Source organism: Labrus mixtus, chromosome 16 (assembly GCF_963584025.1).
Source record: "Labrus mixtus chromosome 16, fLabMix1.1, whole genome shotgun sequence".
Classification (NCBI taxonomy): domain Eukaryota; kingdom Metazoa; phylum Chordata; class Actinopteri; order Labriformes; family Labridae; genus Labrus; species Labrus mixtus.
In genome coordinates this window covers 12,997,710-13,009,852 of record NC_083627.1, presented here as the reverse complement: position 1 = coordinate 13,009,852, position 12,143 = coordinate 12,997,710, and the positions used below count along the sequence as shown (strand labels likewise).

Here is a 12,143-nt window from a genome sequence, read left to right as displayed (position 1 = left end):
AAACAATCCACTGAAAACTGAAACGTTATAAGTTGGTGTTTTCCAAAAAAGTTCTGCGCTCAGACGACATTTTGATAACCGCTGCGCACACGCGTCCTCAAAACAACGAAAAAACGCTGCAGTGTTCATGCCAGGCCAGTAGTTGGCGTAGTAGTTGTAACTGTGTAATGAAACAACAGAGCATGTGCACATACTCTTCCGTCTACAGAGCAATTGACTTAAAACTATCGGACATATTTTAAAAAACAGAGACGGGTCCTAGTAACCACACTGCTGACAAAACGATGCCCATCACAAGACCTTAATGTAAACAAACAAACAAACAAAAGAGTAAACTATTAAAGTGTAGATTGTTAGAAAACTCCAGCCGCTGTGTAGCTGAGCTCTTGGCATCAAGTTGATTTGACGTGCATTTTTCTACAGTCCGTCAGGCATTAACAGGGAATCAGGTGAAGATTTATCTGGCAGCAGAGCGACGGGCGTGCCGGTCAGATGCTGAATGGTGCTGATGTAATGGCCATCTCAGTCACGCTGATGTGATTGGTTGATCTCAAATCACAAGCAATGTTTGGTTGAGGGTAACATTGAGCAATTGTTGATCGTACATCGTATGGAGGGCAAAATGATGGTATAAGTACGATAGTTATTGGACATCTGGCAACACAGGTGATGTGGCTTCTGGCTGTGACCTCATATTAAACTAGCACATATGAAATTAGTACAAATCTTGCAGTGTAACGCTTAGCTAGAAATGAGACATTTGATTGTTAGATTCCTTTAACAATGATACCAAGATATGAGTATGATTAAGAAAAAGCTAAAGACCCAGCTCTTTCATGAATACCTACTAACTTAATGATGATGGTTTCGATATCATTGATGATGATGATGATGATCGTTGTCACGATTGTTTTTGTTTGATAACGAAGACTTATAAGATGGTTTCTATACTAATTAGAGCTCTCAAGAATTGCCGTCAATGTTGTGCTTTGCCTTTGGTCACTTCCTGTCAGCACCTGTGTGTCCAATCAGACTCAAAGCTGATTGTTTGCTCTTACTGACATTGTTCCCTTTTTCTAGATCCTTGCTTGTATTGTACTTAGTCTCTGATGTACGTCGCTTTGAATAAAAGTGTCTGCAAAGTGAATTGTAGATTGTAGAATGACTGATACAGGGTTCAACAATATGAAACATGTTTTATGTAGTGTTATTATTATTATTACACTAGCCTCTTCATTCAACTGGTCCAAGTCGTGAGAAAACTTTATATTTGACACATCTAAAAAAAAAAAAAGACCGCAGCTTTTTTTCATTCCTCACAGTCAGCCCATGATCCTCTGAGCGAGAATTATTTTCTGTTTCCTGTATTATAACTGTTTTCTGTTTAACACCGAAGGTAACAAGGCTAAAACCACAAAACCACCGACAAGACAAACAGCAGCAACTGCAGCAGCAACAACTGTTCCATTAACAACAATGGCAACCAGTAACATGGCAACGACAAAGCAACAAAAGTCCAAGAACAAATCCACAGAAGATGAGGACAGTAAGAGTAAGTTGACCCTGATTTTAATACTGTCATTAAAAAAGTTTTAATTAAGAATTATTTCATAACCTTCTTGAGTCAAGATTACATTTTAGAAATCAGAAAATGAAGACTTATCAAAGCTACTTTAGTTGATGTACTACTCGTCCTTAAAGGAGCAGGATGTAACTCTGACACCTAGTGTTTAAAATAGGTACTGCAGTCCAAACTAAAAACATTGTAGAGCGCTGTTTCCCCCTGCCCCCTCCTTTCTAGAATCGATGCTCACACAGGTTGTCATGTGGTGGACACTGAAGCTTCAGTGTTTAGCCAGCTCTGCATCGGTCTGTAAACCTTTCTGTGTTCTAACCTCTCTCCATTTTTCAAAAGCATCTCCAATATTGATCCTAGTTTGAGCACGTTTCTGCTCGTGGAGCTTATTAGAAACATGCAGAGGCTTTTTAGGTCGGGTACAATCACTTCTATCTGAACCATATCTTCCATCGCTGCACACCTGTTGGTTTGACCTGATAACTGGTCTTATATCTGGCAAACCGAAGGGTGTCCAAAAACCAGCTAGTGACTACTCAATGCACTGATTTGCACTGACATCATCAACTAATATTTCTAAAAAAAACTCACTGGAAAGAACATAGATAATATTTATTATGCATGGTGCTTCTTGGGGCTCTACTTGTTTTTAGCATTTGATTATTTCAGTGTACTGATCAAGGCCATACCATAAAGAAACTATCAAATTACATCCACACAGGTTTAGTCACACTGTTGTTGAATTAAAACAGTAAAGCCTGATTAGATTCTTAAATACGTTTTTCAAAGTGGTCAAACTGTTCTGTAATATATTTTGATTGAAGTGTTTGACTGCAACGTGAAAATGTGAATCTAGTCTTTAATTAAAATATTACAAAATCTATGTTTTCTTTTCCCCCACAAACTAAAAGGCCGGAAGGCACAAGAAACAACTTTAACAACAACTTTAAACTCAACACAATCGGCAGACTCAGGTAAAGAAACGAGTGTTTCAAATTAACCATCACGACGGTTCGTACATCTCATGGCTCAGAAAATATAGAACCAACAAGTCTGACTTGTAAAGTATTTAGTGTTTTGTTATTTTATGTTTTACTTTAATAATTATTCAAATACTGAATGAAAAGAACCTGCTCTGTGTACCATCGATCAAATTCGAGTTATTCATTCTGATTTGATTTTTCAGACCCCAAAGACATTCCTGGTTTGGTGTCATGGATGTATATCTTCATCACCGTCCTCATCATCATCCTCATCATCATCCTCATCATTATAGTCACTGTCTACTGTAAAAAAAGAAGATTTAAAAAAGGAGGTAAATGAATGCTTCTTGTTAACAATATTGTCTATAAATCAAGCAGAATATGAGATATTTAAATATAATTACACAATACAGAAGAAGAAGAACAAAAACGGGGGACGATCCAAATAAAAAAACGAGAAAAAGAATCTGGATGAAATTCTGGCCGAGAAGACGGTAAAGGTGCTTAATGCCATGTGTGCGAGATGCAAAAAATACACAACATCCTGGACAGGGAGCAGTCAAATAATCGTGGTGGCACACACTTCAGGATTATTTGGACATATTTGCCACCAACCCCCGAATTGAGCCACTTTTAGTATTTTTCCTTGCAGAGCAGCAAACGAAACTCACTTTCTCGATCAGTTGTTGGATGTTTGGAGATCCAAATGAATCCCGACCGTCTGGGAGCTCGGCTCAGATTTCAGCTTTACTATGCCTTCATGTTAAAATACACAAAAAGACATGAATGCAAATATTTAAAAAAAAGAACTCACTTCAAATTGAGCTTCTCAGCCGTCAGACAAAAGAGGCCATGTGGCACCCACAAAAGCTTTAAAAACTTCCTACCAATTTGCAACAAGGAGGGGGTTTATAATCAGACTGCTTAAATTAATCCCTTAATTATGAGCGACATCAGGGGTGCTGGTGGCGCAAAGGTTAGTGCGCGCACCCCATGTATGGAGGCTATAGCCTTCCAAGCGGGCGGCCCAGGTTCGCATCCAACCTGTGGCTCCCTTCCCGCATGTCGTTCCCTACTCTCTCCCTGATTTCCAACTCTATCCTCTGTCCTATCTCTCCATTAAACGCACAAAAAGGCCCCCCCCAAAAAAAAAAATTATGAGTGACATGAATCCTTTTATTAAAGCAGCAAGTTTACAGTAAGCCTACAACATAAAGCAAGAGTTCATCTTACCTCAGCTGGTTTTGAACTCAATAGAAAAAGAAAAACCGTTGCATTCTTCTTCATCTTAAAGTCCGACTTGGTACAGTCCAGATTACCTGTCGTGTCCGCCTTTTTCTTTGCAGGTAAAAAAGAAGAAGCTCTTTATGAAGAAATACCGGATGTATTGTTTCATCCAAAAAATGGTGAGAAAAGTTATTTTTATTTTATAGAGAAAGACAAACTTGCTGTTTCTGGGATGACCAAGAATGTTGTAAAGATATAAAAGCAGCAGTGATGGAAAAAACAAAACAAAGCTCAGTCAGCTGTCTAAAGCAAGGTCCAATCTGGCTTTGGTTTTAAAAAACCTTGGTGTAAAAAGAAGCCGTATAAGTTAATGTCAGCTGGTTCTGTATAATAATGCTTGTTGGTTAAATTTTTTAGACAGATTAAACCAAAATGATCCCACTTATTCCACCATCTCTGAGCTTCCTCTGATGGAGAAGCCAACTGGTAATACTTTTACGTTTACACTGAAAATGTTTGTTAAACCAAATATTCCTGGTAAAATACAGAATATTTTTTCATGTTTTCTTGCAGACACAATTCTACCTAATGAGTCCCCTTACTCCTGCATCGGAGACACGTTACGTGGAGATTACACAGGTAACAGTTAGCTCCTTAAATGCGGGAAACATATTTAGGTTTCAAGATTCTAAACCTAAATCCCACCAAATTAACCTGCCAAACAGACAAGACTTATTCTTTTCCATTTGCAGATTTGACGCAGTCGAATGAAAGCCAATATTTTTTATTGGAGAAACCTGAAACACCCGAGAACAACAACGACCTGACGTCTGCAGTTTGAGCGGAAAATTCTTCAGTTGTCGATAAAACCTGCTTCTTCAAGAGTTGGTGCCTTGTTTCCACTAGAGACTGTAAATAATAAAGTTTGAAGTGACTTCACCCGTCTGTTCCTGCAGGGGGCACTGAAGTCCCATCGATGGCGGTCTCCATGCTGGAAATGCTGTCTCAGTCTAACTTTCAGTCAACCTAAAGACTGGCTGAGAGCTGGAGCCGAGGCGGGTTTTAAACCTCCTGACAAACCGTTACACCGCGCCCGCCTGTCAATCAGGTCAGCTACACGCCTTAATGTGAATAACTCTTATCCTTCATCAAATCAAAACCTATGAGTCATCAAAACATTCACCCACCGTACAGTGTGTGCTGATCGAGACATGAGCTAATCAGACCTATTTGTTTTTTTGAACCAGGCTGTAAACATGTTAATCTTTGCTGTAAAAACAGGCTTTTTAGAATAGGTGTGTGTGACTTCCTGTGCTTCTGCAGCCAGCCTCTAGTGGACTTCATTTTTCAACACTAGAGGTTGTTGCTTGGTTTCCACTTACGTTTATGTCCGGAGGCAAGTCAAATGGAAGTCCATTCATTCCTATGGGAATCTCTGTGCTATCTGATGTGCCTGCGAAACTCCTCCCCTATATAAAATGTCTTCATCAGTTTTGTATTAAATACTGTCAGATTTGTCAGCTGTCATCCTCTTTGTCAGTTTGTTTAAACAAACACAATTAGCCCCTCCCCCATGGCTTCAGGTAGCTTCTGTCAGGTTTCTATACATCTGTAAAGAAATGCACGTCCTTGCGTTTGGACACTAGGAGGAATCATCCGTATATTTACGTATCTACGGACACCGGACACATATCTAAGTGGAAACACATGGCTACCATTTCCTCTGACGTTTCGCCACGCTGTGAAGCTAAAACACGTCATTATTTGTTTTTCAAAAGAAAAAAAAATGAAAGCAAATTTTTCTATTAGCTAGAAAGTGGCTGAGTGCAAACAGTAGTTGTTTTCTGAAAGTGTTTTCTAGATGACCTGTAAATAAAAACATTCCTTTTTCTATTCCTACGAGGCGAAACATTTTCTTTCTTTATTTGACATGGACATACAGTAAAAACATTGTATCTGTAACATTTAACCACACACAAGGAGGCTTTGGGAAGGTACGGATAGAAAGAAGGAAAACGAAGGAGGGAAATAAAGATGGATACTTGAATGGATTGGGTTTGTATATAGTCGTCTTCATTCATCAGTGGTGGTGAAGAGCAGAGGAGACGTTTAGCCTGTAACAGTTTATCATCATAACATGGAAATAAATAAGTGCAATAAATGATAAGGTTACAGAGAGGAAACAAATACGTAATGAAGAAACACTCATTTATGTCAATTTGTTTTTGACATTTACATTTATTTTGGCATAAAAAAATATTAGCATTTTAGCTAACTTTGAAAGTACAGCTATGGTTAGCAGCAGTGCTCATGAAACATATTTTTTCATTAAAACAACGTTAGCATATCTTAAAGAGAGGAAAACATGACATATCATAGTTTAAGTCAGGCTGGATTTAAAAAAATGTGCGTCGAGGAAGACTTCTGACCTCAGTGTGACTTTTCAGTCGTTAACCCTTTTCACACAAATGGAAATCTCCTGAAAGACTCCGGAGATTTGGCTACCTGGAGGGGCCTCAGGCTATATGTGAACGCAAACAGCCGCATTTTTCGCGCAGACTTTACCCAGAGTTTCTCTAGTTTCTCCTAGTATTTTTTCCGCAGAAAGTCCGAGTGAGCTGATGTCTGAACACGGCAGCATATACTCCGGAGATTTCAACTCGAGCCAATGGGAAGAGAATGACATTTATATAGTGACTGCCGAAAGTGTCTGCACGCGACCACTACCATCTCCGTGCACGTAATTAAACGGCTCCATTATGTTTTCTGTTCTTCAGTATATTGTTCTCCTCTCTTTTGTGGATGTTGTCATTCCATTGGACTACAAATAGCATTGATATAAATAGAAAAATTCTCATTATAATGTTGTGTAGCGGACTCTGTTGCTTCGGCCGCTACTTCCGCGTTGTTTATTTACGTCACGTCTTACCTCAGCAAATCCCCCGATCCCCCTCCCCTCTGACAGGGATAGTCCCCCGCTGTGAGGAACATATGTGAACGGCTAGGTCGGGAGAATCTCCGGAGCAGTCCTCCTGTAATTATCTATTCATAATCCGGAGTGCACATGTGAAAACGGCTTTTGATGGTGTGGCGTAATACTAACCAGTATCCGTTACGTGACACGACACTTCACACTCTGCATGAAACATGACAAAGGTGATGTTCCGTCCTTCACACATTGAAGCTAGCTCTGTGGTTTGTGTGTTCTAACCCTAACCCTATCACCTTGTGATACTTGTAAAAGTATTTTTAAAACATCAGTAGGTTCTCACCGCTTTAAGGTCACGTTTGTTCTGTATTTCAAAGTGGACGATCATTTTTTAATGGAGAGATAGGACAGCGGATAGAGCTGGAAATCAGGGAGAGACAGTTGGGAATGACATGCGAAAAAGGAGCCTCAGGCTGGATTCGAACCTGGACCGCCTGCTTGGAAGACTATGGCCTCCATACATAACCACTTTTCCACCAGCACCCCTAAAGTGGACGTTCATGTCTGTAAAGCGGCGAAACGTCTCGTTCTGGTGACCTTCAAGTATACGTCAGAACTGTTTAATGATCCTGTCAGATAACATGAAACTAAATCAAAGTTTTTTCTTTTTCTCTCCTGGTTTCGGAGCCTGTTCTAAATGATGCATGTTCTGTTTATCTGTCTGTTAAAGGCTTTATATGCGATTTTTTGATCCAGCAGATGTCGCCCTTGAGCACCAGCATGAAACCAAAACAACTCGCGGTGCATGGTTGTGTTAGCATGCTAATGCTAGCAATCTTTATTATGCTCGTATCTTCACACTGCATGTAAATTTACCCGAAATGAGCGTGATCTAGAAACGCAGTTAAGCAGTGAGTACAGTATGTTATTCTTCTTTTTCCCTCAATTAAACAACTTTAATTCGTGAGGGGAGGAGTCAGCCTGCCGTCCGGGCGATGTAAACAAACAGAAAATATGACTCGGAAAACTCGGAAAGCATCACAGACAGTGGGACTCGGGTGTTACACCCATTGTAGACAGTCATTACTCAGAGTTATTTTCAGAGGATATACTTGATTTCTATTATGATTAAGTGTGAAAAATCGCATATAAAGCCTTTACAGAGCTCAACCAGCCTGACTCATTTAAGCTGCCCATCATTTTGATAAACCCACACTCACACTTCCTTCATCCTTTTTTATTTTTAGCCTTTTGCTGCGATGCAGACTGATTCACCTTTTATCTTCTGCACACGTTAAAGAAACTCACCCACCTTCGGGTTTCACTAAAAGTGTTTTATCCCTCATTGATTGAACGTCCTCCTCACTATATTTTCAACTGTACCTTTAATTTGTGGAAGGACGGAATATCGACCAGAAGAGAGGTTTATAGAGAGCTGTACAACACTCCTAATCTGAACTTTTCAAAGACATGTTAAAGCCATAGACTGTAAATATTACTGGACGAACCCTGACCCGTCTGTTACATAGGCAGCAAATGAGTCCAATCGAGGGCCGCATCCATATTGGATTTGCAGTCTCAACCTAACTTTGGATCAACCTAGCCACAGCAGTAAGGCGGGACCGGCAGGATTTAACTCTGCCCATTCAGCTCGATGTTAGCAGTCCACTTCACAGCATAGCTAACGGCTAAACTGCTATCATCCCCTATTCCTGCTCGTCCTGAGAAAACTCTATAAACAGTTAGTTAACTTTTCTACAACACAGTTAAAACGAATTATCTTCAACCCAAATATTTCATTAAAGTCTTAAAGCTACACTTTTTTAAATATACAATTATGGTTATTAGTTATTTGTCAGAGCAGTTAGACTTTGTCAGGGTTAGCAGAGAAATACATTAGTAAAGTTTTATCCATAGACTGTAAATAAATATGAGACATCCAGAAGAAATCAATATTACAAAACATACAGTTCATGTTACTGTTCTGACAAAAAGAGGAATGTCTGTGTCTTATATTAACTGATGTCAACAGTGATGTGGGTGAACATGACAATTGAAAAATAATTATTTAGTATTTATTATAAGACATTTGATTTAGAAATGTAGTCTTCCCAGATCAATATCACATAATATCAACTTCTCCCATCTAAACTGGACAAAGGGTTTTAAAATGGGAAGAAAATAGTTTGATTGCAAGTTGTTTGGAGGAGATCTATTTTTATTTGAACAGTATGAATACAGTCTTCCAAGGTGCAAACCCTCCTCCTCCTCCTGAAGCTTGTGGAGCTCCTTGATGTACTGACGTCTTATCTGCTGACCATCTTCTCTCACCAGAACTTTGACTGTTGAAATGTCATTCTGAAGAAGCTTGAGCATGTGACATGGATCCAGGAGAACATGGACTTTTAGTGAGGGGTCTTCAGGATGGCAAAGAAAGAGAGAAAATATCAGTTATTCATTAAATCATTTGTTTGTTCTCATCTATTTTTCTGTATTCATCTGTGTGTAAGAGCACATTTATAAATTCAACAGTGTACTACCCAGACAACAAAGGTGCAGTATTCAGGTAATCAACATCTATTCAAAGTTAAGAAGTTAAACCTTATTGTAATCATGCTATTTTCAGCTCTCTCACTCACACAATGATATTCCACATCAAATTGCTTCAGATTTTGTGTGAGGAAAAATTAAGCAGTTTATTGTGGATAGTACTTCATCTTAACATGAAACAAATATAACCTGAATTATTTAAATCATTAACAGTCTCTGTGCTTTAGTACAGAACATACAGTAACTCATCTGTTATTAACATGAGCTCAGTACATGGCTGTATTCTTCAAACTATTTCTTGTACTTTATATATATTAGGGTTGGGCACGTTAACACGTTATTTTCGCGTTAACTAATTAATCAATTATCGCCGACAATTATTTTATCTCCCATTAACGCAGTTTTTATTATTTATTTTCTTATTGTAAAAGTCTGTTGCTCACTGGCTTTTATTTTGTAAAATTCCATCGTGAGCGAGCCTCGTATGTTGCTTACTGCTGCGGCGCTCACAGGAAAGAGGAAACAGCCAGAAAATAATTGGCGGATAATCAAGCATGGAGAAGAGTATGGAAATTTTACATGGCCATTTTCATTTTAAAGTTCTTCCAGACGGCGCAGTCGACAGAGCCGAAGTTATGTAACCACTGCGAAGTTGAATTTTCTTATCACCGGAGTACTTGATAAGTACTCCAAAATATGTTGCAGCCAGAAACTCAGGCGGACGCTGAAAGGTCGTTTCACTTGTCTTCACTTTATTTAAGCGTTTAACAAAGACCCAGTACCTTCATTCACTCTGCCTACGAGTCTCTCCGGCTGCTGAATAATAACTACAGCTTTCTTGCTAACTCCGGAGCATCACAACAACAACACTCTTCTTCTCTGAACTCCTGCATGTCACTGTTTCTCACGCACAGACTCCACCTAGTGGTGCAGATTATGCAGCGCATTTAATTAATAACATGTCAACATCAACTGCTTGAATAATGTTGCAGTTCAGAAAAATACATTAACATTAGCAACTTTGAAGATGAATTCAAAAAGGATTATAAACTAAAGAATTTCAAAATGACAAGTACAACAAAATGTGTTTGTGGGGTCCCCGATAACCAAACAATAAACATTGATGTTCTCAATTGACCTGTCACACTCTCCCCCACTTTAAAAATGGCTTCCCGACATTTTCATTATACGTCTTAGCCTAAAACGTTTCTGGGCAGGTTTTTTTTATATATAACAAACAGAATGACATTATGCCCTTGCAGTGGCAATAAGCTTTAGTTTTGTATTTATTTGCTTTGATTACATTGTTTAAGTTGAGAAGTACATTTACAATAAAAGTGCGCTATACACTACTTTTGAATTCATTATTGGATTTTGCGTATAACAATGCGATTAATCGTGATTAATCACAGGAACTCATGCGATTAACGCGATTAAAACTTTTAATCGTTGTCCAGCCCTAATATATATACACTTTATATCTTATTTTCATTCCATATGTTATTTATATTTTATATTTCTACTGCTATATTCTGTGTAAGAGCATCTGTAACGATTAAGAACTATATTAATAACCAGATTAAATTTCCCTGAACTCATAAAAAGTTATTTTTCTTTTTATTTGGTAACAGTTTGCACAAATCTGAAGATACTACATCAACCATGTAACGTTAATGTCATCCTCTATAACCTACACAGCATATTAGGTTCAGTTGAGTTAAGTTTATGTTACTGACGGATAATTACTACACAAAGTTTGTTTTTTAATATCGACATTTACGTGGAGTATTACATTCATCATAACGTCAGATAACCATATTTACAGTCTGTGGTTAACCACCGAGGTGAACCTTTAGCTTCTAACATCACAAACTTATTTTCAACATCTTAAACATTTCTAAACCATTGACCGTAAATAATGGGCTACACTGAGTACAGTTAGCCGACTGGTTTACAAGCTAGTGCTAAACAAGCTAGGTCCGTAAATATAAATACAGACACATGAGTATGTAGTAAATATAACACTACTATATCACTTACCGAAAAAAACTGAAGCATCAACTTCTTGGATGGTCTGTTAACCGGACAGCAAGCCGTGTATGTTGTCAGATATGTGTTAAACAAACTCTCCAAACAAAGTAAAAAAAGAGGAGAAATCAGACGGATCAAGCTGTTATCTAGCTTCCTGACCTGACAGACAGATGCAGCGTGCAGAGCTGTCAATCAAATCTGCCACAACCCTTATATGGGCATAGCCGTTTTCCTTAATAGAATAAAATCCGACGAGTTATAAAAAAATTCACCCCCCCCCCCCCCCCCCCCCCCCCCCATCCCATAGTGTGAGGAGAAGGGGCCGTCAACTTATCAGATATATCTCGTTTTTTGAACCAGGCTGTAAACATGTTGATTCCTGTGGTAAAAACAGGCTTTTTTGGCTGGGGGCTTATGGCACTTCCGGCGCTTCTGCAGCCAGCCTCAAGTGGAACCTCGAGGAACTGCAGTTTTTTGTACTTCCGCATTGGCTTCATCTTTCAAGACCGGAGGTTGCCCCTTGGTATTAAGCTCCTGGTAGCTAGCAGTTAGCAATAAATGACTTCCTGCCATGACGTCCTTTTCTGTGCATTGCCTTTGTTTACTGTCTAATGTAATTAACAGTGAAAACACATTGGCTGTTTGTGAAACATTCTTTTAAGGGATATTTCACATTGACCAAATTCAGTCAAGTTTTACCATAGACTGTACAAAACATGAACGTAGTCTCAGTGACGTCACCCACCCACACTGAAGCCAGAGAATGGTGGTCGCCATATTGGAAAAGTTGACTCTACCTATCTTTCTCCTGTCGGTCAACACAGCCACACCCCTAATTAAGAGACGA

General features: G+C 38.9%; 1 protein-coding gene across 9 annotated transcripts in view; it reads left to right on the top strand.

Moving 5' to 3' along the window:
* The window catches only part of LOC132990790 (uncharacterized), a 527,599-nt gene that overhangs the window by 320,451 nt on the left and 195,005 nt on the right, over nt 1–12,143 (top strand). For all 9 annotated transcript variants that reach the window (XR_009676111.1, XR_009676110.1, XR_009676107.1 and 6 more), the window contains 3 exons: nt 2,488–2,550; nt 2,763–2,891; nt 3,906–3,965. Coding sequence is in view for 1 of the 9 variants with exons in the window: in XM_061059227.1 (XP_060915210.1) it covers nt 2,488–2,550; nt 2,763–2,891; nt 3,906–3,965 (252 nt within the window). In the remaining 8 variants the exon portion in view is untranslated. The remainder of the gene's footprint in view (nt 1–2,487; nt 2,551–2,762; nt 2,892–3,905; nt 3,966–12,143) is intronic.